Genomic DNA, 25,839 nt, shown 5'->3' with positions numbered 1-25,839 from the left:
GTTGTGTGATGTACTGAACATGCTTTCCTGTTCACTCTCATTTACTCTAATTCTGACTGAATGCACAAAGACGACATCAAGAATGTCGTCTTGGTTTTATCATATCCACTGTGTGTAGGCAGGGTCCAAAATTAACTCTGAGCCATTACCAGGATGTATTTTGCATTATTTCCTTGATATATAATGTTGTCCCTATGACGAAGGAATTATTTAGCTGTTTTTCTCATATATTTGCAGCAGACAGCACAGGTCAATGTGCCAATCACAGCATATCTCTGTTAAACAGGACCTCACACAAAAACTTTCAGAACGTCACATTTTTTCTGTGCAACATGTTCTGTTCTGGAGTTATGACATTAAAACTGGCTTCCTAGTTAAAGTTCTTCTGGTAAATTCTCCCCAAAGGATGAATTTGTCAGCCATTGACTTCTTGAAATGAGAGTATCAAATAATAATAATAATAACAACAATAAAAAAATAAAAAAAAATAATTCAACCACGCATTATTTTGCAGTTTGGCCAACATTTACTTGCCAAAGCCTATATGTTACTAGATGTAGACCCAGGGGCAGACTGGGAAGAAAATTCGGCCCGGGATTTTACATAGAAACTGGCACAAAAGTTGTTGAGTGTTGGAGGTGGTGGTCCTTGCTGTCCTTTTCTGCATATCGCTGCCCCCTTCCGCCAATCGCAACGGCATTTTGTGGCGCGTTCTGCATAATGCGGCGGCCCATGCGGCCCCATTTCACGGCTGGCCCACCGTGAAAAGTCCCAGCTTTCCCAATGGCCAGTCCGCGCCGGGATACACCGATATATCAGTGCCAATAGTTGTTTCTGGGAACTATCGGTTATTGGCAAAAATCTATGCCGGTAGGTTTTTTAAAATTATTTGCCAATATTTTTTACAAGAGGTAGACTGATATTTTCTTTTTTTTTTTTTACATTCTTTAAATCTAATATAAAAACTTTCGGACGATTAATCAGTTTTCTGCTTTTTCCAGTATCGGTCAACCTCTGATATTTACTGTGACTTTGGACCCTTTAAGTATGTTTGTGTGAATGACCAATAAATCTAAAAATGCACTCTCTCTCTCTCTCTTACTTCCTCTTTCATACAAACGCACACACAATGAAAAGCAAAACATAAAAGTATCATAAGTAACCAAGGTAATAAATTCTGAAGGCTATTGTCTAGGTGCAATAGGAGGGCTGTCACTTAGTGTTCTGTTTAGAATTTTCAGTGGTACCTTCAGCTGCGTGTTGAAGGCGTCAATCTCCAGTAGTTTGGAGCGCGTCTCCTTCTCCACAGCATCCAGCTGTTCTCGCAACTGCTGTTTGGTTGATTCCTTCATTTCTATGGCTCTTTGAAGACTGGACAAGGAATCTCCTACAAAAGAGAGACAATCGGATAAGCATTAAAGATCAATCCTGAAAACATGATATCCTAAACTGTATAGCCAATAAAGAGCAGCTTCACTTGTCACTCATTTACACTGATGTCAATGAGTAGTAGTTTGTAATTGGAAGAAATGTAATATAAAAAACAACCTTTACAGTATTTTGACACTTAAGCCACACTTAATGTATGAATGGTATTGCATTAGATAGCAAAATATCAAACCCAGTTGATGTGGGTAAAAATATACACTACCGGTCAAAAGTTTTGAAACACTTGACTGAAATGTTTCTCATGATCTTAAAAATCTTTTGATCTGAAGGCGTATGCTTAAATGTTTGAAATTAGTTTTGTAGACAAAAATATAATTGTGCCACCATATTAATTTATTTCATTATAAAATTAAAATTTAATAAAAAAATAAAAAAAACATTTTTTGAAATTGATGACTTGGACCAAATAATAAAGAAAAGCAGCCAGTAAGTGCCCAACATAGATGGGAACTCCTTCAATACTGTTTAAAAAGCATCCCAGGGTGATACCTCAAGAAGTTGGTTGAGAAAATGTCAAGAGTACATGTCTGCAAATTCTAGGCAAAGGGTGACTACTTTGAAGATGCTAAAATATAACACAGTTTTGATTTATTTTGGATTTTGTTTAGTCACAACATAATTCCCATAGTTCCATTTATGTTTTTCCATAGTTTTGATGACTTTACTATTATTCTAAAATGTGAAAAAAAAAAAATATAATAAAGAATGAGTAAGTGTTTCAAAACTTTTGACCGGTAGTGTAGATCTGCATTTGAATGATCTCGATATTGATTCTTAAATCCCAAGATCGATCTTTTACTCTATACGCAGCCCTCTACAATGAGAGAAAATCCCTCGCATTAGCAACCAAATTTCACGCTATGCGACTAAAAATGTATATATTTGGCAACTGGCTGGTAAATGTTTACCTTTCACTCACCACTAATTGTGTGGCATAGTTTTGGAGTATTCAGCAGCGAGATCCTTTCACTGCATGTTGAGAGTAAAAGTTGTTCTGTTTAATGTGTGTCCAAAGACGAGATCCACGAGACCCATTTGCCATTGAATAATGTCTCTTTTAATACCCTTTCAGTTCTCTACATTCAGTTGTTGATAAAAAAACACACAAAATAAACATTTAATGCTAATCACACATAGAACGGATGAGATGAAGCCATTAAGAGTCCTCTCTCATTAACATGCGCTCATTTACAGAGGATCTTTACAGAAATGCCGGTTTTCTTAAAGAGACAGTACCGGTTTTTAGCACGTGTTCAACAAATCAATGTAAATACCTGTAAATAGTACAAATTATGTTATAATAAATGTAACAAAAAATAATACATGCAATATATTATCATATTTATTGTTCTTTTCTAAAAAGCTCAAATGTGAGCAAAATAATGAAAAACTAATAAAATATAATTAGTAAAATTAATATTCTCTTAATGTCCCTAGTTAGAAGGTCCCCTGCCTTATTAACAGCATTAGCTGGGATATAATTTATATTATTTGTATGCAAAAGGGACATTAAAACAGAAATATATCCATAAGAATTTATATCAAATCTAACCGAGAGCTTGTGAATCAGAATTGAATCAGAAATTTGTATCAATACCCAGCCCTAAAACCAAGTGCCATTTACAGTGCATTCAGACAGTATTCAGACCGCTTCTTTTTTCACATTTTGTTATGTTGCAGCAAAAAAGAAGAAAATTCACAACAATCTACACTCCATACCCCATATTGACAAAACAAAACAAAAAAAACAGATTTCTGATTACTTTATTAAAAAGAAAAAACTGAAATGTCACATTGACAAGGATTCAGACCCTTGACTCAGTACTTATCTGAAGCACCTTTGGCAGTGATTACAGCCTCAAGTCTTTTTGGGTATGATGCGACAAGCTTTGTACACCTGGATTTGGGGATTTTCTGCCATTCTTCTCTGCAGATCCTCTCAAGTTCTGTCAGGTTGGATGGGGACTGTTGGTGGACAGCCATTTTCAGGTCTCTCCAGAGATGTTCGATTGGGTTCAAGTCCAGACTCTTGCTGGGCCACTCAAGGACATTCACAGAGTTCTTCCTAAGCCACTCTTGCGTTGTCTTGGCTGTGTGCTTAGGGTCATTGTCCTGTTGGATGGTGAACCTTTTGGCCCTGTCTGAGGTCCTGAGCACTCTGGACCAGGTTTTCATAAATGCTATCTTTATTTTGCTGCGTTCAGCTTTCCTTCAACCCTGACCAGTACCCCAGTCACTGCAGCTGAAAAACACATCCACAGCATGATGCTACCACCACCATGCTTCACCGTTGGGATGGTATTACGCAGGTGATGAGCGGTGCCTGGTTTCCTCCACCCATGACGCTTGGAATTGAGGCTAAACAGTTCAATCTTCATTTCATCAGACCAGAGAATCTTGTTTCTCACAGTCTGAGAGTCATTTAGGTGCTTTTTTATTTGTCTTCCACTGAGGAGAGGCTTCCGTCTGGCCACTCTGCCATAAAGCCCAGATCAGTGGAGTGTTACAGTGATGGTTGTCCTTCTGCGAGTTTTTCTTATCTTCACACATGATCTCTGGAGCTCAACCAGAGTGACCATCGGTTCTTGGTCACCTCTCTTTCCAAGGCCCTTCTCCCCGATTGCTCAGTTTGGCCGGGTAGCGAGCTCTAGGAAGAGTCTTGGTTGTCCTAAACTTCTTCCAATTAAGAATTATGGAGGGCAGTGTGCTCTTGGGAATCTTCAATACAGCCAAAAAAAATGTGTAGCCTTCCCCAGATCTGTGCCTCAACACAATCCTATCTCTGAGCTCTCCAGGCAGTTCCTTTGACCTCATGGCTTGGTTTTTGCTCTGATATGCATTTATATAGACCTTATATAGACAGGTGTGTGCCTTTCCAAATCATGTCCAATCAATTGAATTTGCCACAAGTGGACTCCAATCAAAGTGTAGAAACATCTCAAAGATGATCCAGAGAAATTGCATGCTAAATTTCAAGTGTCATAGCAAAGGGTCTGAATACTTATGTCAATGTGATATTTCATTTTTTTTTTCTTAATTAACAGATTTGCGAAGTTATCAAAAATCTGGTTTTTGCTTTGTCATTATGGGGCATGGAGTGTAGATTGATGTGAAAAAAAAAAAAGTAAAGCATTTTCGCATAAGGCTGCAACATAAAATGTGAAAAAATGAAGGGGTCTGAATACTTTCTGAATGCACTGCATTTAAAAAAAAAACAAAAAAAACACGCAACAAGCCCACTTCTCAAGCAAAACATTTCACAAAAATACGTTCATTAGGCTCTATATCATAAACCAATAGATCATACAGCTCAAAATTAAGATAAAAACTATTTGGACACTTGCTGGTTGTAAAACATGTCCATAGCTAATGTGGTTACTCTGCTAGGACACCTGTGTGAAAATGAGGGCACAGTAATTCTGATCACAGTTCACAGTTTTTATTTGAAGTGTTACAAATTCTTTATCTGGGTGCGTTAAGGGCGAGGACATTGAACACACCTTTAATTGTATCTTGAATTTCAAGCTTGAATTTCAAGTCATGTTGGGCTGATCATCAACATTTAATCTGACCAATTTATAACAGAAACCCATTGAGGTGATAATAATGGCAGAACGTAGAACCCCAGGTGGCACCACCTCACAGTCCTGTTTAATTTCCACTGACTGAACACCAGCAAATAGGAGTTTAGATTTTTATATAATGTATAAAAGGGCCCAAAGAGACATGAGGTCACATGTGAATGACAATATGTGTGTTTTAAAGTGTGTACCAACTCAGGCTCGATTCTGTGCAGTATATACCATTTTATATAGCATTAATTTGGGTTTTTAATTGCATATAAAGTAACCAATTATTTTGCCTGTGGAAAATTCAATAATTATATTTAAAGCATAGTTTGTGAGACAACAAATGGTTACACCAAACGGGCCAATTTGTCAGACTCACAATTTAGCACAAAACTAGTCATAGTCTTTCACAGAAATGATCTATTAATAGACTGTTTATCCACTTAGACTCAACAGGCCACCAGCTATACATTGATGAAGCATAGTCTTTCAGAGACTGCTTCAAAATTATTTATTCAGATATCCTGTTCTACTGTGAATATTTGAACGAGACACTGGCCAAGAGTGCTGGATCTTTAAAGCCGTGTGGTGGAATGTGTTCTTACTGTGCAGACTATTCTGCTGAACCTGCTTCAGCTGGTCATTCAGACACTGTTTATCAGGAATCAACCGACTCAACCACTGCTGAGACTCCTGAGAGAGTAAGAGATAAAGAAAGAAAAGAGACATAAAATACAGATCACTTGATCTAAAACAAAACACTGATATCTTTATTGTGTGTATATTTGTTTGTAAGCATGTATATAGTATCAAGAATGGATGGATGTAAACCAGTGTTTCCTGTACTGCATGCAATGTGCAAAAAACGTCCCCAAAACTGTTGCTAACCGTAACGCAACACCACAAACTGGAGAGGAGGGACTCATTTAAATGGTGTGAAAACTGAAAGGAAGCACTGACTTGTGCTGATGCTCCTGTATGAGGTGAGAGACAGAGGATTGAAGAGAGAGATTAGGAAAGAGGGAAGTGAGGAATAAACAGACAAATACAAACCTGCAGCTGCTGTTGCAGGCTGGTGATCTCTGCAATGCGGAGTTCTCGTGTCTTATTGGTGCTCTCGATCTCGTGTCTCTGAGTAGAAAGTCGGAAACGAATGTCTTGCAGTTTACCCTCCAACTGAGACTTCTTGTCATTCTGCAGGAAAAAGATAGGAAGAACAGAGGAATCAAACTATCCAATTCATAAGAATCTCTAAAATGTGGTGACATTTAACAGAACAAATGGAAGTGTTAAGCTTATGAAGTGTATGTACCAGAGCCTCCACTTCAAACTCGAGTGTTTTCTTGCGAGCTTTGAGCAGGACGATGTTCTCCTGCTCTCTGTTTCTCTGAGTGAGCAGCTCCTGTCGACGTGTTCTCTCCCACTCTAACTGACGCTGACGCTCCAGCTCACGCTTAGCAGCCTTCACATACAATAAACACAGGGTTACACACACATACACCGATCAGCAACAACATTAAAACCACCTGCCTAATATTGTGTAGGTGTCCCTCGTGCCGACCCGCATCTCAGAATAGCATTAGCGGTTATAGCGGTTATCTGAGTTACCATAGACACTGCCAGTTCGAACCACTCTGGCCGTTCTGTTGACCTCCCTCATCAACAAGGTGTTTCCATCTGCAGAACTGCTGCTCACTGGATGTTTTTTGTTTTTGGCACCATTCGAAGTAAATTCTAGAGACTGTTGTGCGTGAAAATCCCAGGAGATCAGCAGTTCCAGAAATACTCAAACCAGCCCGTCTGGCACCAACAGTCATCCATGCGTTTATCTAATCAGCCAATTGTGTGGCAGCAATGCATAAAATCATTCAGATACGGGTCAGGAGCTTCAGTTAATGTTCACATCAACCATCAGAATGGGGAAAAAATGTGATCTCAGTGATTTCGACCGTGGCATGATTGTTGGTGCCAGACGGGCTGGTTTAAGTATTTCTGTAACTGCTGATCTCCTGGGATTTTCACACACAAAGGTCTCTAGAATTTACTCCGAATGGTGCCAAAAACAAAAAACTTCCAGTGAGCGGCAGTTCTGTGGACGAAAATGCCTCGTTGATGAGAGAGGTCAACAGAGAATGGCCAGACTGGTTCAAACTGACAAAGTCTACGGGAACTCGGATAACCGCTCTGTACAATTGAGGTGAGAAGAGTAGCATCACAGAATGTTTTGTTTTGGCGGCACAAGGGGGACCTACACAACATTAGGCAGGTGGTTTTAATGTTGTGGCTGATTTGTGTATACATACAGTACATTACAACTTTCACAAGTAAAGTGTAACACACTGATATTTAAGGTAAGATGAGGTCATTTGCATGTAGAAGTCTTAAAAGGTACAGTAGCTAAAACAATCAACTAGCATCTGTGGCCCTTAAAATGTAAGTCTATGGGGCAAGGCATAACTGAGTGTTTAAAAGTTTCTTTACTTTTTCTTTTTTTTTTTTAAGAACTTTGAAGGTCCAAAAAGCATACAAAGGCAGCATAAAAGTAATCCATACAACTCCAGTGGTTCAATCCATGTCTTTAGAAGCGATATGATAGGTGTGGGTGAGAAACAGATCAACATTTAAGTCCTTTTTTACTATAAATTCTCCAACCTGCCCAGTAGGTGGCAATATGCACAAAGAATGTGAATCGCCAAAAACAAAAGAAGAATGTGAACGTGGAAAATTATAGTAAAAAAGGACATACCGTAATACTGATCTGTTTCTTACCCACACCTATCATATCGCTTCTGAAGATATGGATTTAACCACAGCAGTCGCATTGATAACTTTTATGCTGCCTTAATATGCATTTTGGACCTTCAAAGTTCTGGCCACCATTCACTTGCATTGTATGGACCTACAGAGCTGAAATATTCTCCTAAAAATCTTTGTTTGTGTTCTGCAGAAGAAAAAAGGTCATCCACATCTGTGGTACTGAGTTAATGAGTAAATGATGAGATAATTTTTATTTCTGGGTGAACTATCCCTGCTGTAAAGTTGTCTAAATCGCCCTTTTAGAGTCAAGTCATTTTTTTATTTGTATAGCGCTTTTCACAACACACATTTCAAAGTAGCTTTACAGAAAATTATGCTTTAACAGAAAAGGCTGTAATATAGTAATATATTCGAGTAATAATAGTGTGGTTTAATAAAAAAACATGATTGTAAATTGCACCTTAAAATAAATAACAGAAAATAATTATATTTATATTTAGACCCCAGTGTGCAAGCTTTAGGTGACTGCAGCAAGGAACACAAAACTCCATAAGATGTTTAATGGAGAAAAATAACCTTGGGGAAAACCAGGCTCACCGTGGGGGCCAGTTCTCCTCTGGCTAACAGCATGAATATAATGCAAGTATAAGTTATTTATGTGTAGTACAAGACAAGACTTGAAATTGGTAAACTAAGTAAGTGTTTGGGGCCAATGTTTAAACAAAAAGCTTTTGTATTAACTTTAAGATTAATGACCAATGTCTTAGAATTTACATTCTTATTTAACTGCGGTAATGCAAACAGACACATTGTCCTTTGTCATTTGGCTGATGAAGACTGCAATTAATTTATTATCTATGTATTCTACTTTAAGAGTGTAGTCCATCTTTTGACCAAGGTGATGCAGGCAGAGGTCAGTAAGGTGCACTGCAGTTCGACTCTAAGCGTGTGGCAGACTAATTTCCGGTGGAATCCATCTTAAGTCCAAGTTTCAGGCAGTGTCCAGTGAAGTATCCCATGTCTGACGGTTGATGCTGATATCATTTCATCCTCTGTGAAGTCCAGCATAGTAGACAGAAGTGATATTTGGCTGGCACTGGCTGCAGTTAGTCATCATCACTCAGCAACACGTAGTAGGTGGAGTCGGACATCAGGCAGGACCAGAGCTGGATCTGGCAGGCTCTGGTAACCTCAGGATATGTATCCCGAGGTTAAGAGAGGGAAACAAATAGAATAATATTAGCGTAGATGCCATTCACTTTAAAACATGATTACAGAGTATGAGAAGTGTTTCTTGTTCCGGCAGACCTAACTAATGCAGCATAACTATGAGTTCATAGATAAATTAGGTGTATGTCTGGCTGAAAAAAAAAAAATCATCTTTAGTCTAGACTTAAACTGAGCGAGTGTTTCCCGAGTGAGCCATCTTTGGAAGACTATTCCATAGTTTAGGAGCCAAATAGGAAAAGGATCTACCTCCATTTGTGGATTTAGATTTTCTAGGTATTATTAACAGGCCAGAATTTTGCGATCTTACTGAATGTGGTGGAATATAGCGTGATGGAATATAGCGTGATAGAAGGACACATAAGTACTCTGTAGCTATACCATTCAAAGCTTTGTAAGTGGTTAGAAGTATTTTAAAATGAATATGAAATTTAACAGGTAGCCAATGTAGCGATGCTAAGATTGGGCTGATATGATCATATTTTTTGGTTCAAGTCAGCACTCTAGCTGCTGCATTTTGAACTAACTGAAGTTTATTTATGGAACCTGCAGGACATCCTCCCAGTAACGCATTACAATAATCTAGTCTTGAAGTCATAAACGTATGAATTAGTTTTTCGTCAGTAGAAAATTTCTGAGATGGAAGAATGCTGTTCTACAAACATTTGAAATGTGGTTTTCAAAGGACAGATTGCTATCAATTATAAGTTCTTCTCTGTAGAAGATGACGTGACAGTACATCCATCGAGAGTCAAATTATATTTAGTCTTATTTTTAGAGGTTTTTGGTCCAATAATTGGTAACTCTGTTCTGCCAGAATTGAGCAGAAGGAAAGTTCTAGCCATGCAATTTTTGATATCATTGATACACTCTGCTAATTTGGAGAAATGTGAAATTTCATCAGGTTTTGAGGAAATATAAAGTTGGGTATCATCGGCATAACAGTGAAAAAAATTCCACAGTTCCTGATTATGTCTCAAAGGGTAAGCATATATAAGGAGAAAAGGACAGGCCCTAAAATTGATCCCTGTGGCAATCCATACTTTAGTTTGATCTGTCAATTCCTTGTTTACACAGACAAAGTGGTAGTGGTCAGATAAATAGGACCTAAGCTAAGCTAATGCCTGTCCACAAATGCCAACATAATTCTCAAGCCTATCCAAGAGAATTTCATGATCTATGGTGTCAAAGGCTGCACTAAGATCTAAAAGCACTAGAAGAGAAATGCAGCCACGATCAGATGATAAGAGCAAGTCATTTGAAACTGATAAGTGCAGTCTCTGTACTATGATGGGGCCTAAATCCTGACTGAAATTCTTCATATAAATACCATTTTTATTTTTATTTGTGTAAAAATGAACATAGTTGCGAGGACACTACCTTTTCTAGTATTTTCACATAAATGGGAGATTTGAGATCTGTCTATAATTAGCCAACTCTCCAGTATCAAGCTTCTTGATAAGTGGTTTAATAACTGCTATCTTAAATTTTATTGGGACATGCCCTAAGGATAATGAGGAGTTAATAATATTAAGAAGAGGTTCTGATATTACAGGAAACACCTCTTTTAATAGCTTGGTCGGTATTGAATCTAACATTTATGTTGTTGATTTTGATGTTTTGGTAAGTTTGCTTAGCTCTTCCTGTCCTATGACAGCAAAGGATTGAAGTTGCTCGTGGGGAATAATATGAGACACTGTCTTCAAAGGTGCTATTGCAGATGGTTGCATAATGCCAATTTTGTATCTGACGATTTCAATTTTATTATTCAAGAAATTCATAAAATCTTTACTACAGTGCTGCGATGAAAAATCTGGTTCAGTCGGAGCTTTATTCCTTACTAATTTATCCACAGTACTGAATAAACACCTAGGATTATTGCCGTTATTTTCAATAAGTTTGCTAAAATATGCAGACCTGACAGCTTTTAGAGCCTTTCTGTAGCTAGAGACGCTATCATTCAATGCACCACGAAAGACCTCTAATTTTGTACTCTTCCACTTGCACTCCATTTTTCGAGCTGCTCTTTTGAGAACATGAGTGTGTTCATTGTACCATGGTGTGGAGCTTTTCTCTATAATTTTCTTTAATCAAAGTGGGGCAACACTATCAAGAGTGCTAGAGAAGACTGTATCTATATTTTCCGTGATTACATTAAGTTCTTCAACATTTTTTGGTTTACTGAGTATTTGAGACAATTCTGGAAGGTTATTAGTGAAGCTATCTTTAGTGGTCGAAAGAATAGTTCTACCCGATCGATAACGTGGCGTAGATTGAGTGACCTTTGCTAAGCGCAGCATACAAGAGATGAGGTAATGATTTGAGATGTCATCACTCTGTGGCAGAATTGTTATATAATCAACATCAATTCCATATGACAGAATTAAATCTAGCATATGATTATGCCGATGAGATGATCCTATCACATTTTGTCTGACCCCAACAGAGTTGAGAATATTGATAAATGCTAATCCCAGTGTATCATCATCCTTATCTATGTGAATGTTGAAGTCACCGACTATTAAAGCTCTATCCGCAGTAACTACTACATCTGACAAAAAAATCTGCAAATTCTCTAAGGAAATCAGAATATGGCCCTGGTGGTCTATATACTGTAGCAAGAACAAAAGACGACATATTTTTATTTGTATCTGACAATGTCACATTAAGCATTACTAGTTCAAAAGTATTGAACTTATATCCTGACCTCTGAGTAACACCAAAAACATCACTGTAAATTGAAGCAACACCCCCTCCTCGATCTTTCAGGCGAGCCTCATGTTTACAACAATAACCTTGGGGAGCAGACTAAATTAAACTAATATATTCATCCGGTTTAAGCCAGGTTTAGCGAATATGAACTATGATCTGTAATAATTTCATTTACAATTAGTAGTACAGTTTGTCTGCATCCTGTCCTTGGCCCCAGTTAGTCAAACAATATTACTATTAAAACCAAATTACTAGAGGAGAGTGGCACCTTCCCTGGAGGGATAGAGTCTGTCTCTCTTTAGTAGGTCAGGTCTACCCTAAAAACTCATCCAATTGTCTATAAATCCTATGCTATTCTGCTGACACCACTCAGACATCCAGCCATTCAGTGACACTAATCTACTACAAACATCATCACCACGATGAGCAGGGAGGGGACCAGAGCATATAACAGTGTCTGACATTGTTTTTGCAAGTTCAAACACCTCTTTAACATTATCTTTAGTGATCTCTGACTGGCAAGGCCGGACATTGTTAGTGCCGACATGACTAACAATCTTAGAAAATCTATGTTTAGCATTAGCCAGCACTTGTAAATTTGATGTCAGATGCTCTGGTACCCAAAATGCATTTTACTATGGTGGCTGGAGTCTCTATTTCCACGTTCCATACAATAGAATCACCTATAACCAGGGCGTTTCCGACAGGCTTCTCAGTGGGTGCATCACTGAGTGGGTAGAATCTATTGGAAATCTTAATAGTAATGGTATCGCTTTGCCCTACAAGTATGCTGCTGAGACATCACCCAAATGCCCTGCTGCAGGGGCTCTACAGCCAGAAATGAAGTGTGTGTTGCTTGCTGTACTAACAGCATCTGAAACAATATCTAAAGATTTCTCTTTCTCAATGACCACCACTAGCGTTCGGATGCGTCTCTAACATGTAAATCTTCTCCATCAGCCTGACTAATTCCTACATTTATCACATGGAAATCCCTCACAGCTGACGGATGAAGCTATCATAAACATGTGGCATGCAGTGCAAGTAGCAATAACGTGTGCTGATGCCATGACTTACCGCAATTGTTTGTTGTTGTGGTGCTTCTCAGGCAGCATGGATTTGAGATCGATGTGAATCCCTCACCAATTGTTTGCTGTTATGGTGGTTGTTGATAAGCGGTGCTTTGAGAGCGATGCAATAATCCATTAACACAGAGGAGAAAACGGGTGCGTGTGGTGAAATGAACGTAGTTTAATCGCAAATAAAAATATAAGTGGACACGCGCTGAAAAATGCACGCAGTTGAATCGTGATAAGAGCATAATGTGGAAAAAGTGATGCGTGCTGAAAAATGGCAGAGATTAAAGATTAACAATGAAAACAGAAAGATAAGCAATGCTAAAAAGGCTAGCAGGCTACAAACACAGACTCGAGCTAGGCGCCAGGTGGAACTACTGTTCTACACAGATGAAATTGACATGGTTATGACAGGGGTTGAAAGATTGGGGACAAGTGATGGGTTCTTTCTCATCACCTCTCTTCTTTCAATCTCTTTGCGTCTCTCCTCCTCCCTTTGTCTTTCCAGCTCTCTCTGTCTCTCCAGCTGTTTGTCCAGCTCCTGTTGTCTGCGTCTCTCCTGTTCCAGTCGTTCTCTTTCTTTTCTTTCCTGCTCCTCTTTCTCCAGCGCCGCCAGTCTCTCCTGCTCTTTCCTCTGCTGCTCCAGCAGTGCTTGCCGACGTTTCTCCAGCTCAAGGTTTCCACGCTCAAAGTTCTCGCGTTTCTTATCTTCAAATGTGACTGTGGGAGGTCAGAAAGATGATTTTAAGACATTTACACAAAATAAATAAATGTAGCAGTTCCCTGTGCCAGGTGACCAAAAAAAGATACATTGGTGCTCAGGATTGAGTCCACAAATATTTAATGCGGTGGCTAATAAGTGAATTTCCTTGAGGAAAATATTCAGGATTGCCCCTTGACACCTCACCTGGAAGTTTTTTCTCTGGCTCTTTCTCCTCTTCCTCCCCGGGCTCTTCCTGTGACCGTAGGTCAGTTGAGTGCATACTGGTCAGAGACACTCCACTACCTGAACGAATTCTCCTATACAAAACCACAAAGAACCAAACATACAGTTATGTCAAGTGAAATCAAGTGAATGTAAGCCACAAAGAAACACATATTTACAACCTGACCTGTAAATGTAACAATTTCCATAACTGCAATAAAAATTCTTTTTTTAAAACAAAAGAGACTGCATTTAATTCTAAATATGGTGATAACTGATCAAGCAGTTTAGTGAAAATGTCTTTGCGTAAGGAAATTTTGTGGTGTTTGTTGGGTATCTCACCTGAATGTTGGAGGTATAAGGTCAGGGATCAATAAAGGGGGGAGGGGCAGACCAGACATGGCCATGTCAATCAAGTGCATGGCCAGAATAAACTCCTCTGCCGTCAACTTCCCGTCCTGGTCTATATCTGACAGGTTCCTATAGAGAGAAAGAGGCGGTGCATGTCAAAGGCAATACAAAAATCTCAAGAACAGTATGTTAAACAAAAATCAGTCTGATGAACTTATAACAATAGCCAGATAATAATCCTTGGGTCAGTCCATCTCAAGTGGTCAATACAGGTTGCTTCACCATTTTTAATTTTCCTATTTTTTTTTTATTTTGAGTGATTACCTCTATGTATTTGTATTGCAAACCCACCACATTTTATTTTTATTTTACTTGGTTTAACCACAACGGCCATCTTTGTGTTATGGCACATGACAAACTGTGGTTATACAGCTGTTTACGGAAACCTCAATATCTCGGCTCAGGATGGTCCTAGCTCCTTGGAACAAAAACTGATCTCTAGAGCACATTACAAGGTACATGTACCTATAAACATTTTGCACATTCTTGTTCAGGAGGTAGGACCATCCTGAGCAGAGATATTGAGGTTTCCGTAAACAGCTGTATAACCAAAGTTTGTTGTGTGCCATGACACAAAGATGGCCTTCGTGGTTAAACTGAGTAAAATAAAAATAAAAAACTGGTGGTTTTGCAATACCAATACATAGAGGTAATCAATAAATACAAAAATTGAAAATTAAAAATGTTCAAGCAACCAACTTTACAATTATTGGACCACTTGAGATGGATTGACCTTATGTTTACACTGATATACATTTCAGAACACACTGAGCTTTGTTTAGGTTTTAAATGCGAGACCAAGTCACAGTAAGAATATGTTGGACATGCACCAGATGGTGGCCAGCTGGGCCTGCGGTAGACTGGACTGCATTAGAATAGTTCTGGCCTGTGGACCTGGAGCACAAAAAGAGAGAGAAAGACATGCAGGAAACAAAAGTGAAACAGAAGTTGTTGAGTATGTTGAATCAGTACCCTTTGCTTCCTGTAATGTTTACTGAGTAATCACTGTTACTCATCACGAGTACTCTGAGGTCTGCAAGCACATCAAATTAAACAAAATCCTTTAAATTCCCTGAATGAGAATCCTTTACTTCTCAACCTTTTCTATCTGATGAAACCTAAAATATTCTCAACTCTTTAAGGTTAATGAAAACCAACCAACAGTTTATGGCCACGCCATTAAGGACAGCATTGATACTACTGAACCCTTCCAGCTGTTACATCAAGTTAAGATTTCTGGCAACATGGTGGCTAAGGTAAGTGTAACATTTAACATGTTGTCATAATTAGGAATGAGGTAACAAGTTATTTTTCTATCCTCAATGAAAGCAAAATACTGTGCAAAGTGATAAAATCACAGCTAATTGCCTAAGAAATTGCTGAAAAATAAAAACTGAACCAAAAAAATAAAAATTAAAAAAAAATAAACTTTTTAACTTATTTTTCTGATTTGACATTAGATATCTCAGGGTGTAAATAAGGTAGCTCTGAAAAACTGCTTTTGTTTTGTTCACAATTGTCACCTGTAACTGAGAAAAGTTTTGTGTTGATACGACAAAGCAATCAAACGTTATAGCATTACAAAAATAATTTATCCTAGTGTCCAATAATGTCTTGAAACAAATAAAACATAATAATTGTACATAAGAACTAATTACACATGCACATACAACAATGACTAATGGTATGCTCTCTCGCGAAAGCATGCAGGCATGAGTAATGAGATCTCATTTAGTTCCATTCCGTGCCATTTGAGTCATCATTGTGTCTGTGACATGTACTTGGCACCATCTCCTGGTGGCTTATGTAATTAGTGAACAATCCTCTCTGCCCATATTTGGATGACTTCCACCTCTAGTTGCAACAATCTGAATCCTAATACCATTGGTTTAGTGTTCCATGACTCTGGACAACGTACTACATAATTTCTGATGAAGTCATCTGATCCAGGAAAGCTAACGTGTTTTTAGCCAGACAGCACATTGTGCTTCGTGTGGATTATCTAATGATCTATGCATCAGATTACGTTGTGTGTAAGCTCGTTTCAAAGATAATCACCTCCTCCAAGTAGTGGTATGTGATATTTTATGTTCCATTTATTTTCTGTAAAGTTATAAGCGCAAATGTGGCATATAAGCAACACCTGTTTACATGTAGCATGTATTTCAAAGACATATACTAAGCTATTATTCGCTATATTTTTGTCTGTGAGTAAAATAAATAGGCCGATTGTATTTGTCTCTTTGGGAGCTTTCCAACGACATATGACACTTGGCTCTTTTATCAGTTTTATGTTTTTACCGATTACAATAATTTGTGCAGAACAAACTTTTTAATAAATTATCGAAACGGCAGACTTTTGATTTGTCTGCAAATTTCAAAGCACTTTTTTAGTTTTGGTCATAATGCCAAAACGTTTCTATTTTATGTTGGTCAATTTTAGTTATGAATATTTTGATAAAGTGTTAAGTAAATAATAAGTAAAATAAGTGTTCATTTAAATCTCGCAATTTTGTGTACATCTTATTTGTTATCATTAAATAAATATACAGTAAATATCAGTATTAAATCCCCCATCAGCCACCCAGCTCTCTAGGTTTCGGCCATTGAAAAACCCACATCGTTCGATCACTATCTATGAGTATGGACGGTTATGTCACAGAGGGTGTACCTGTGAGATAACCACTCATCATTTTGTCGTGGCTGTTGAAGAGTTGCCGGTACTTGAGCCGGGAGGACTGAGGCACGGCCCAGTCTGCAGGCGGAGGAGCTGCCGGAGCACTAGAGCGTGAAAGAGAGAGAGACAATGTTGGTGTGTCAACATCTATCAAGTGTCTGTTAATGTTGCGTGAAGTGTCAGTGTATGCAAATGAGCGGATGTATGTACCTGGGTAACTCTACAGACTGGCCCTTCTGTAGCTTGATACTGGAACGGTTGAACGAAGAGGTTTTGTTGAGTACAGCAGCTGAGAGACAGAGACAAACACTTATAAATTAGCATGCTTATTAAACAGTCCAAATAGGTCTAAGTAAGTGTGAGTGTGTTTAGATTACATGGATGGGAAAATCCAGTCATAGGTTGTATCATTGCAGGTGCTCCGTTGGCCAGGGATGGTACGGGTGGGGCTACTGATGCCACCAGCGGAGGAGACACACCTGCTGGCAGAGGGGGCAAGGGCATGGGTGGCACTGCTGGCAGGCCTGGCATGGCACCCATACTAGGCATCCCTGCAGCAGAAAACAATCAGAAACATGAGTACAGTGACAAAGAGCTAGATCTTGTCTGCTAAGGTTTATATTTATAAAGTTTGAATCCTCAGAAGCCTTTACTTATGACACTTTAATTTAAAAAAATTTAACCAAAAACTTGATGGATTTGTTAACTGGCCAGGATTATGACGTACACTTTCTATAAGGAAACTTTTATGAATCTAAGTGAATGAACCAGGATCTTCAACAGAGACTAGGTCTAGTCTACTGTAGTCCTGGACTAAGACCTAATCTGTGACATTCAGTGAAGCTATCAAGCTAGTTTGTGGGCATCCTCACCGAAGGGTGGCTGTGGGGTTATGGAGAGGGGCTGCTGCTTCATGGAGGGCGGCAGGGAAGGAGGGAGGGGGTGACCCTGCAGTTTCAGTTTAATCAGCTTCATGGCGATGGAAAATTCATGCATGTCCATCTTTCCATCGTTGTTCATGTCGGCTAGAGCCCTGCGAAAAATGGTACACACTCTTTAATGTTGCCCCTCCCATTTGAAAAAGTAACATTTTCACTGGCAGACAAGTTAAACATCATGTTATTCTATTTAATTGATTATTATCATTCAGGATTAGGAACATGCTACACAATCAATTTCTAAATGTATACACTTACAGTTGAAGTCAGACGTTTACAAACACCTTAGCCAAAAACATTTAAATTCAGTTTTTCACAATTCCTGACATTTAATCATAGAAAACATTCCCTGTCTTAGATCAGTTAGGATCACTACTTTATTTTAAGAAAGTAAAATGTTGGGGGCCTGGGTAGCTCAGCAAGTATTGACGCTGACTACCACCCCTGGAGTCATGAGTTCGAATCCAGGGCGTGCTGAGTGACTCCAGCCAGGTCTCCTAAGCAACCAAATTGGCCCAGTTGCTAGGGAGGGTAGAGTCACATGGGGTAACCTCCTTGTGGTCGCAATAATGTGTGGTTCTCGCTCTCAGTGGGGCGCATGGTGAGTTGTGCGTGGATGCCGCGGCGAATAGCGTGAAGCCTCCGCACACACTACGTCTACGTCTCATTTATCTGTCGATCATGACGCTGGTTAGGACCAAATTTTTTATGTGCTTATTCTCTATATTAATGACCACCCCATCGCCTAAAATACAGAGTCTGGGGCTAAATGAAATTTGAGTGCCCAATACATAACACATAAAACTCTGAACCTTCAACCAAAATTCTTGGATCTTAACACACCACCAAAAGATATGGGTTGTGTCTACATCTTCTGATTGACATTGCCAGCAGGTGGGTATGTCTTTAAGACCAAGCCTATACAATCTAGAGGGGGTCCAACAGAATCGATGTAAAATCTTGAACTGCATAAGACGCACCCTTGCATCTCTAGATGCAGACATGACTTTTTTTTTTTAAATCCTAGCCCACACTCCCAAGTTTACCAAGTTTAAATCTTTCTCCCAAAATCTTTTGATAGAAGTTAAAGCTCAGTCCCCCAGACTCTGAATTAGCAGGGAGTAATACCTCATGACCTTTTCCAAAAGCAGTAATCACCACTCCCAGAGTGTCTGCTTTAGGGGGTTGTATGCTACTCCCAAAAATAGTACAGAGCAGGTGGCACAGCTGTAAATACCTAAAAAACTGATATCTGGGAATCCCAAAATGTTGAACCAAATTTTGAAAGGATCTCAACACTCCACTCTCATATAGGTCACCGAGTGTAGCAACCCCCCTCACAATCCACTCTGTCCAGCAGAAAGGGGATTTATTAATACATAATTTTGGGTTCAGTCATATGCTCGAGGCAACATTTAAATAAATGTCCAAATTAAACACACTGGACACTTTTGTCCATACCGAGTGCAAATGTGAGATAACGGGGTGTTACTTCTCCGGTTAGTTTGATAGGAAGGCTTTGCAATGGCGAAATAGGGGCAAGAACTTCCCGTTCAATACAAAACCAGGGAGGGGCTCTCTCAGGTGGAAGTGACCAATGAGCCAAATGTCTGAGACCGAATGCATAATAATAAAAAAAAAAAAATCTTGTGTAGGCCTAGCCCACCTTTGTCAAACGGCCTATGCAGCTTACTGAAATGTAATCTGGGACATTTACCATTCCAAATGAAGGACTTCGCTATGCTATCAAATTGCTTGAAATAAGAGAGGGGGACATCTATAGGGAGAGATTGTAGCAGGTAGTTGAATTTTGGAATACAGTTCATTTTAATAACATTAACCTTCCCAATCATAGACAAATGTAATGAAGCCCACCTGCCCACATCGCTCGAAAACCTTTTTATTAAGGGGTCAAAATGAACTAACTAAATCAGACAAATTTGCTGGGAATAAAATACCCAAATACTTAATGCCCTGTTTGGGCCACTGGAAGGCGCCTGGCTGAAAAGCCGTTACTGGGCAGTACGCTGTCAGAGCCAAAGCTTTGGATTTAGACCAATTGAATCTGTTTCCTAAGAACTTGGAAAAGGAATGAATAATTCTGTGGAGTTAAGGCATAGATCTAGTGGGGTCAGAGACGAATAATAAAACATCATCTGTGTAACGCAAAAGCTTATGCGCCATACCTTCCACCACCCCTGGAAAATCATTTTCCTTTCTTATTGCAGCTGCTAATTGTTCCACAGCAAGACAGAACAATAATGGGGGAAAAGGGCAATCCTGCCGGGTGCCCCTATCCAAAGTAAAATAATTTGAAATTAATCCATTTGTTTGTACCGCTGCTACTGGGTGTCTATAAAGTAGCTTAATCCATCCAATAAAAGTATTCCTGAACCCGTATATTTCCAAAATCTTAAAAAGATATCCCATTCTACCATATCAAATGCCTTTTCGGCGTCAAGTGAGATGGCAGTGACCAGAGTCTGATCATTCGCCACTGACCACATAATATTGATGAAACACCTAATGTTATCAGAAGAGCTGCGGCCCCAAATAAAACCCACCTGATCTATATGTATAAAAGATGTCATAACTTTACTTAAATGGTTAAACAATTCTGTCAAAACTGGCTAACCGCCAGTTCTGTAGCATAAGATCTAAAAAATTCAATGGCAAAGCCATCTGGCCCTGAAGCCTTGCCTGTTGGCAAGGCCTTAATTACCTCACCAAGCTCCTCCAAGGTAATCTCAGAATCAAGAGAATTTTTTTGCTCAGTCGTCAGTTTAGGGAGTTCTAATGGTTCCACAAAGTTTCCAATATTTTCATCAGTAGACAAAGACATGGAACTATAGAGATCAAGATAGAATTCTCTAAAAGCATTATTAATATCAATGACCGAGGTAAAAATTCCACCATCAGCAGATTTCACTGAGGGAATGGTAGAAAAAGACTCTCTCTGCTTTATATATCTAGCCAAAAGCTTCCCTGCTTTGTCCCCTGACTCAAAGTATGACTGTCTTGCCCCGAATAGCCAAACCTCAACCTTCCAAGACAAAATAGTATTATATCTGTATTTCAATTGGGTTAATTCTCTGAGGCCATCAGATGACATTCGGCACTTCAGCTCTGCCTCGGCACTTTTAATATTCCCTTCCAACTCCACGAGTTCTCGTGCTTTGGATTTTTTTGATGAATGAGGCATACAGTATGATCCGACTCCTAAGAACTGCCTTAAGTGCCTCCCAAGTCACGACCACAGAGGATACTGAGGACCAGTTGGTCTCCATATAAACATTGATTTCAGCCTTTAAAATTTTTTGGAATTCAGGATTTTTCTAAAGGGATACATTAAAGCGCCAACTATATGATTTCTTATATACAGGTGCATCTCAATAAATTAGAATGTCGTGGAAAAGTTCATTTATTTCAGTAATTCAACTCAAATTGTGAAACTCGTGTATTAAATAAATTCAATGCACACAGACTGAAGTAGTTTAAGTCTTTGGTTCTTTTAATTGTGATGATTTTGGCTCACATTTAACAAAAACCCACCAATTCACCATCTCAAAAAATTAGAATACATCATAAGACCAATAAAAAAAACATTTTTAGTGAATTGTTGGCCTTCTGGAAAGTATGTTCATTTACTGTACATGTACTCAATACTTGGTAGGGGCTCCTTTTGCTTTAATTACTGCCTCAATTCGGCGTGGCATGGAGGTGATCAGTTTGTGGCACTGCTGAGGAGGTATGGAAGCCCAGGTTTCTTTGACAGTGGCCTTCGGCTCATCTGCATTTTTTGGTCTCTTGTTTCTCATTTTCCTCTTGACAATACCCCATAGATTCTCTATGGGGTTCAGGTCTGGTGAGTTTGCTGGTCAGTCAAGCACACCAACACCATGGTCCTTTAACCAACTTTTGGTGCTTTTGGCAGTGTGGGCAGGTGCCAAATCCTGCTGGAAAATGAAATCAGCATCTTTAAAAAGCTGGTCAGCAGAAGGAAGCATGAAGTGCTCCAAAATTTCTTGGTAAACGGGTGCAGTGACTTTGGTTTTCAAAAAACACAATGGACCAACACCAGCAGATGACATTGCACCCCAAATCATCACAGACTATGGAAACTTAACACTGGACTTCAAGCAACTTGGGCTATGAGCTTCTCCACCCTTCCTCCAGACTCTAGGACCTTGGTTTCCAAATGAAATACAAAATTTGCTCTCATCTGAAAAGAGGACTTTGGACCACTGGGCAGCAGTCCAGTTCTTCTTCTCCTTAGCCCAGGTAAGACGCCTCTGACGTTGTCTGTGGTTCAGGAGTGGCTTAACAAGAGGAATACAACAACTGTAGCCAAATTCCTTGACACGTCTGTGTGTGGTGGCTCTTGATGCCTTGACCCCAGCCTCAATCCATTCCTTGTGAAGTTCACCCAAATTCTTGAATCGATTTTGCTTGACAATCCTCATAAGGCTGCGGTTCTCTCGGTTGGTTGTGCATCTTTTTCTTCCACACTTTTTCCTTCCACTCAACTTTCTGTTAACATGCTTGGATACAGCACTCTGTGAACAGCCAGCTTCTTTGGCAATGAATGTTTGTGGCTTACCCTCCTTGTGAAGGGTGTCAATTATTGATCTGTCAGATCAGCAGTCTTCCCCATGATTGTGTAGCCTAGTGAACCAAACTGAGAGACCATTTTGAAGGCTCAGGAAACCTTTGCAGGTGTTTTGAGTTGATTAGCTGATTGGCATGTCACCATATTCTAATTTTTTGAGATAGTGAATTGGTGGGTTTTTGTTAAATGTGAGCCAAAATCATCACAATTAAAAGAACCAAAGACTTAAACTACTTCAGTCTGTGTGCATTGAATTTATTTAATACACGAGTTTCACAATTTGAGTTGAATTACTGAAATAAATGAACTTTTCCACGACATTCTAATTTATTGAGATGCACCTGTATATATATATATATATATATATATATATATATATATATATATATATATATATATATATAAAATAAAAAAAAAGACAGTTTCCTCGACAGTCAAATGAATATTCAGTGAGCCGACCCATTCAACTGCTACATGAGTGCAACAAATGACCAAATCACTCCAATGTCCTGCAAGAAATACTCCACAAAACAAACTCCAGCCGCTAGGCGGAACCAGCGTAAAAAGAAACAAAAAAGGCGCGCAGCTTCCTCAGACGGTCAAGTGAATGTTCAGTGAGTCAGGCTCACTTGGCTGCAATGTGAGTACCGCAAAATCCATTGACTTCATGAAGGACAATGCTTGCTGTGGACATGTAAATACTTTACGGCCATCCTTAGTATCTATTCTCAATTTGGCCGGGAACATCAGTGCAAAAGCGACCTTCCGTTGATGTAAGAGTTTCTTGCATTTCTTGAATCGATCAAGTTTCTCTCTTGTCGAATTCGCAAATTTATGGCAGTTTTGGAGCAGTGGCTTCTTCCTTGCTGAGCAGCCTTTCAGGTTATGTCGATATAGGACTCGTTTTACTGTGGATATAGACACTTGTCTTCCTGTTTCCTCCAGCATCTTCACAAGGTCCTTTGCTGTTGTTCTGGGATTGATTTGCACTTTTCGCACCAAACTACGTTCATCTCTAGAAGAAAGAATGCATCTCCTTCCTGAGTGGTATGATGGCTGCGTGGTTCCATTGTGTTTATACTTGCGTACTATTGTTTGTACAGATGACCGTGGTACCTTCAGGTGTTTGGAAATTGCTCCCAAGGATGAACCAGATTTGTGGAGGTCCACAGTTTTTTTTCTGAGGTCTTGGCTGATTTCTTTTGATTTTCCCAAGATGTCAAGCAAAGAGGCACTGAGTTTGAAGGTAGGCCTTAAAATACGTCCACAGGTACACCTCCCATTCAGTACACTTCCTATCGGAAGCTAATTGGCTAATTGTCTACCAGCTTGACATCATTTTCTGGAATTTTCCAAGCTGCTTAAACGCACAGTTAACTTAGCGTATGTAAACTTCTGACCCAATGGAATTGTGATATAGTCAATTAAAAGTGAAACAATCTGTCTGTAAACAGTTGTCGGAAAAATTACTCGTGTCATGCACAAATTAGATGTCCTAAACGACTTGCCAAAACTCTAGTTTGCTATTATTAAATCTGTGGAGTGGTTAAAACATTTTTAATGACTTCAACCTAAGTGTATGTAAACTTCTGACTTCAACTGTAAGTAACCCACACTATTACTAAAAGCACTAATTACTGATCACTTGCACATACTGGATTAAGTCTGTATTAGAAAAAAATATGACTTATAGGAATTGCGTACCATATCTGGGCCAGGATGGGAGCAGGTAAACCTGACTGGAGGAAGAAATTCCTGGCCTGGTCACCTAGAGTGAATATGAGAGGGGAAACAAACCATAATTAGGTCTATAATAAACATTCCAGTTTGTCAATGAACCTTAACCCAAAATAAATGTGTTTGAAATGTAACATTAAAGGGATAGTTCACCCAAAAATGAAAATTCTCTCATTATTTACTCACCCTCGTGCCATCCCAGATGTGTATGACTTTCTTTCTTCTGCTGAACACAAATGAAGATTTTTAGAAGAATATTTCAGCTCTGTAGGTCCATACAATGCAAGTGAATGGTGACCAGACCTTTGTACTTCCAAAAATCACATTAAGGCCACATAAAAGTAATCCATATGACTCCAGTGGTTTAATCCATGTCTTTAGAAGTGATAAGTGTGGGTGAGAAACAGATCAATGTTTAAATCATTGTTTCTATAAATCTCCATTTTCACTTTCACATTTTTTCCACATTTTTAAAGTGAAAGTAGAGATTTATGGTAAAAAAGGACTTAAAATATTCATCTGTTTCTCACCCACACCTATAATATCGCTTCTGAAGTTTTGGATTACACAACTGGAGTTGTATGGATTACTTTTATGTGGCCTTTATGTGCTTTTTGGAGCTTCAAAAGGTATGGTCACCATTCGCTTGCATTGTATGGACCTACAGAGCAGAGATATTCTTCTAAAAATCTTCATTTGTGTTCTGCAGAAGACAGAAAGTCCCACACGTCTGGGGTGGCATGAGGGTGAGTAAATAATGAGAGAAGTTTAATTTTTAGGTGAACTATCCCTTTAACCCAAAATTAATGTCATGTTTGAAATGTTGTGACATTAAAATGCTACAATAGATTTATAATGCTTGTAAAACTTTGTTAATATAATTATAAAGAGAGTTACAAAATCTCATATAGATGGTTCTGTCAACAAAAGTGTTTATTAACCTTTTCATGATTAGTGTCTAAATTTCTCTGCAGTGCCCCCTGGAGTTAGTTATTTCTGCATGACACTGCACAGCCGGTAGAGGGGAGCAGAGTGTAGACGAGTATATTTTAATTATTTTTTCATTTTTGATTTCTTGTCATAAAAATAAAAATAAAATGTATATAATATAGTAAACATGTGAACAAATGGGTTATGTCTGCTGTACTGTTTGTTTTATTTAGTTTTTATAGCTGTAAAAAAAGCAAATGAACCAATAATATCAGCAGTCCGGTTTGCCTATGCACTGTATGACTTCTCAGACATTGTGTGTGTGTGTGTGTGTGTGTGTGTGTGTGTGTGTGTGTGTGAGAGAGAGACAAGCGCTAATGTAAACAGAATTGGCTGCATGCATCATGCTCGATCAGCATGTTTTCACTGTGAGTATACGAGTTTTAAACTGTTATTGTGGTCCTTTTGTGATAGTTTGGTTCTTTTTCAGAAAAAAAAAACAAAAAAACATATTATATGCCTGAAAAGACTGTTTGAGTTGCTCTTTGTGTGAATGAAAACCGCATCTGCACCTAATCAGCAGATGTGGCTGCATGCATGGGAAGATCGCTGGTTATGATGAGATATGATGGTTGTGTATATACAAGCTGTGAACTGTTGTCGTGGTACTTTGGTGACAATTTGGCTGTTTGTTACGTAAAATAAACATTATGTGCTTGAAAAGACTCTGAGTAGCTGTTTGTTTGACAAATGACAACCACTACTAATGTAAACAAATGGCAGCATGCATCGGAGGAAGATCACGTTTGATGTACTGACTGT

General features: G+C 38.9%; 1 protein-coding gene across 2 annotated transcripts in view; it reads right to left on the bottom strand.

The window, feature by feature from the left end:
* The window catches only part of LOC127443524 (intersectin-1-like), an 89,756-nt gene that overhangs the window by 45,440 nt on the left and 18,477 nt on the right, over window positions 1–25,839 (bottom strand). For both annotated transcript variants that reach the window (XM_051702207.1, XM_051702208.1), the window contains exons 4-16: window positions 24,055–24,118; window positions 17,676–17,836; window positions 17,181–17,354; window positions 17,014–17,092; window positions 16,798–16,907; window positions 14,957–15,020; window positions 14,058–14,195; window positions 13,698–13,810; window positions 13,248–13,510; window positions 6,331–6,480; window positions 6,072–6,212; window positions 5,624–5,711; window positions 1,248–1,387 (exon numbers count right to left, since the gene is read on the bottom strand). In XM_051702207.1, the coding sequence (XP_051558167.1) occupies window positions 1,248–1,387; window positions 5,624–5,711; window positions 6,072–6,212; window positions 6,331–6,480; window positions 13,248–13,510; window positions 13,698–13,810; window positions 14,058–14,195; window positions 14,957–15,020; window positions 16,798–16,907; window positions 17,014–17,092; window positions 17,181–17,354; window positions 17,676–17,836; window positions 24,055–24,118 (1,685 nt within the window). The remainder of the gene's footprint in view (window positions 1–1,247; window positions 1,388–5,623; window positions 5,712–6,071; window positions 6,213–6,330; window positions 6,481–13,247; window positions 13,511–13,697; window positions 13,811–14,057; window positions 14,196–14,956; window positions 15,021–16,797; window positions 16,908–17,013; window positions 17,093–17,180; window positions 17,355–17,675; window positions 17,837–24,054; window positions 24,119–25,839) is intronic.

Source organism: Myxocyprinus asiaticus, chromosome 7, assembly GCF_019703515.2.
Source record: "Myxocyprinus asiaticus isolate MX2 ecotype Aquarium Trade chromosome 7, UBuf_Myxa_2, whole genome shotgun sequence".
Taxonomy (NCBI): Eukaryota; Metazoa; Chordata; class Actinopteri; order Cypriniformes; family Catostomidae; genus Myxocyprinus; species Myxocyprinus asiaticus.
This window is presented reverse-complemented; position numbering and strand designations above follow the sequence as displayed.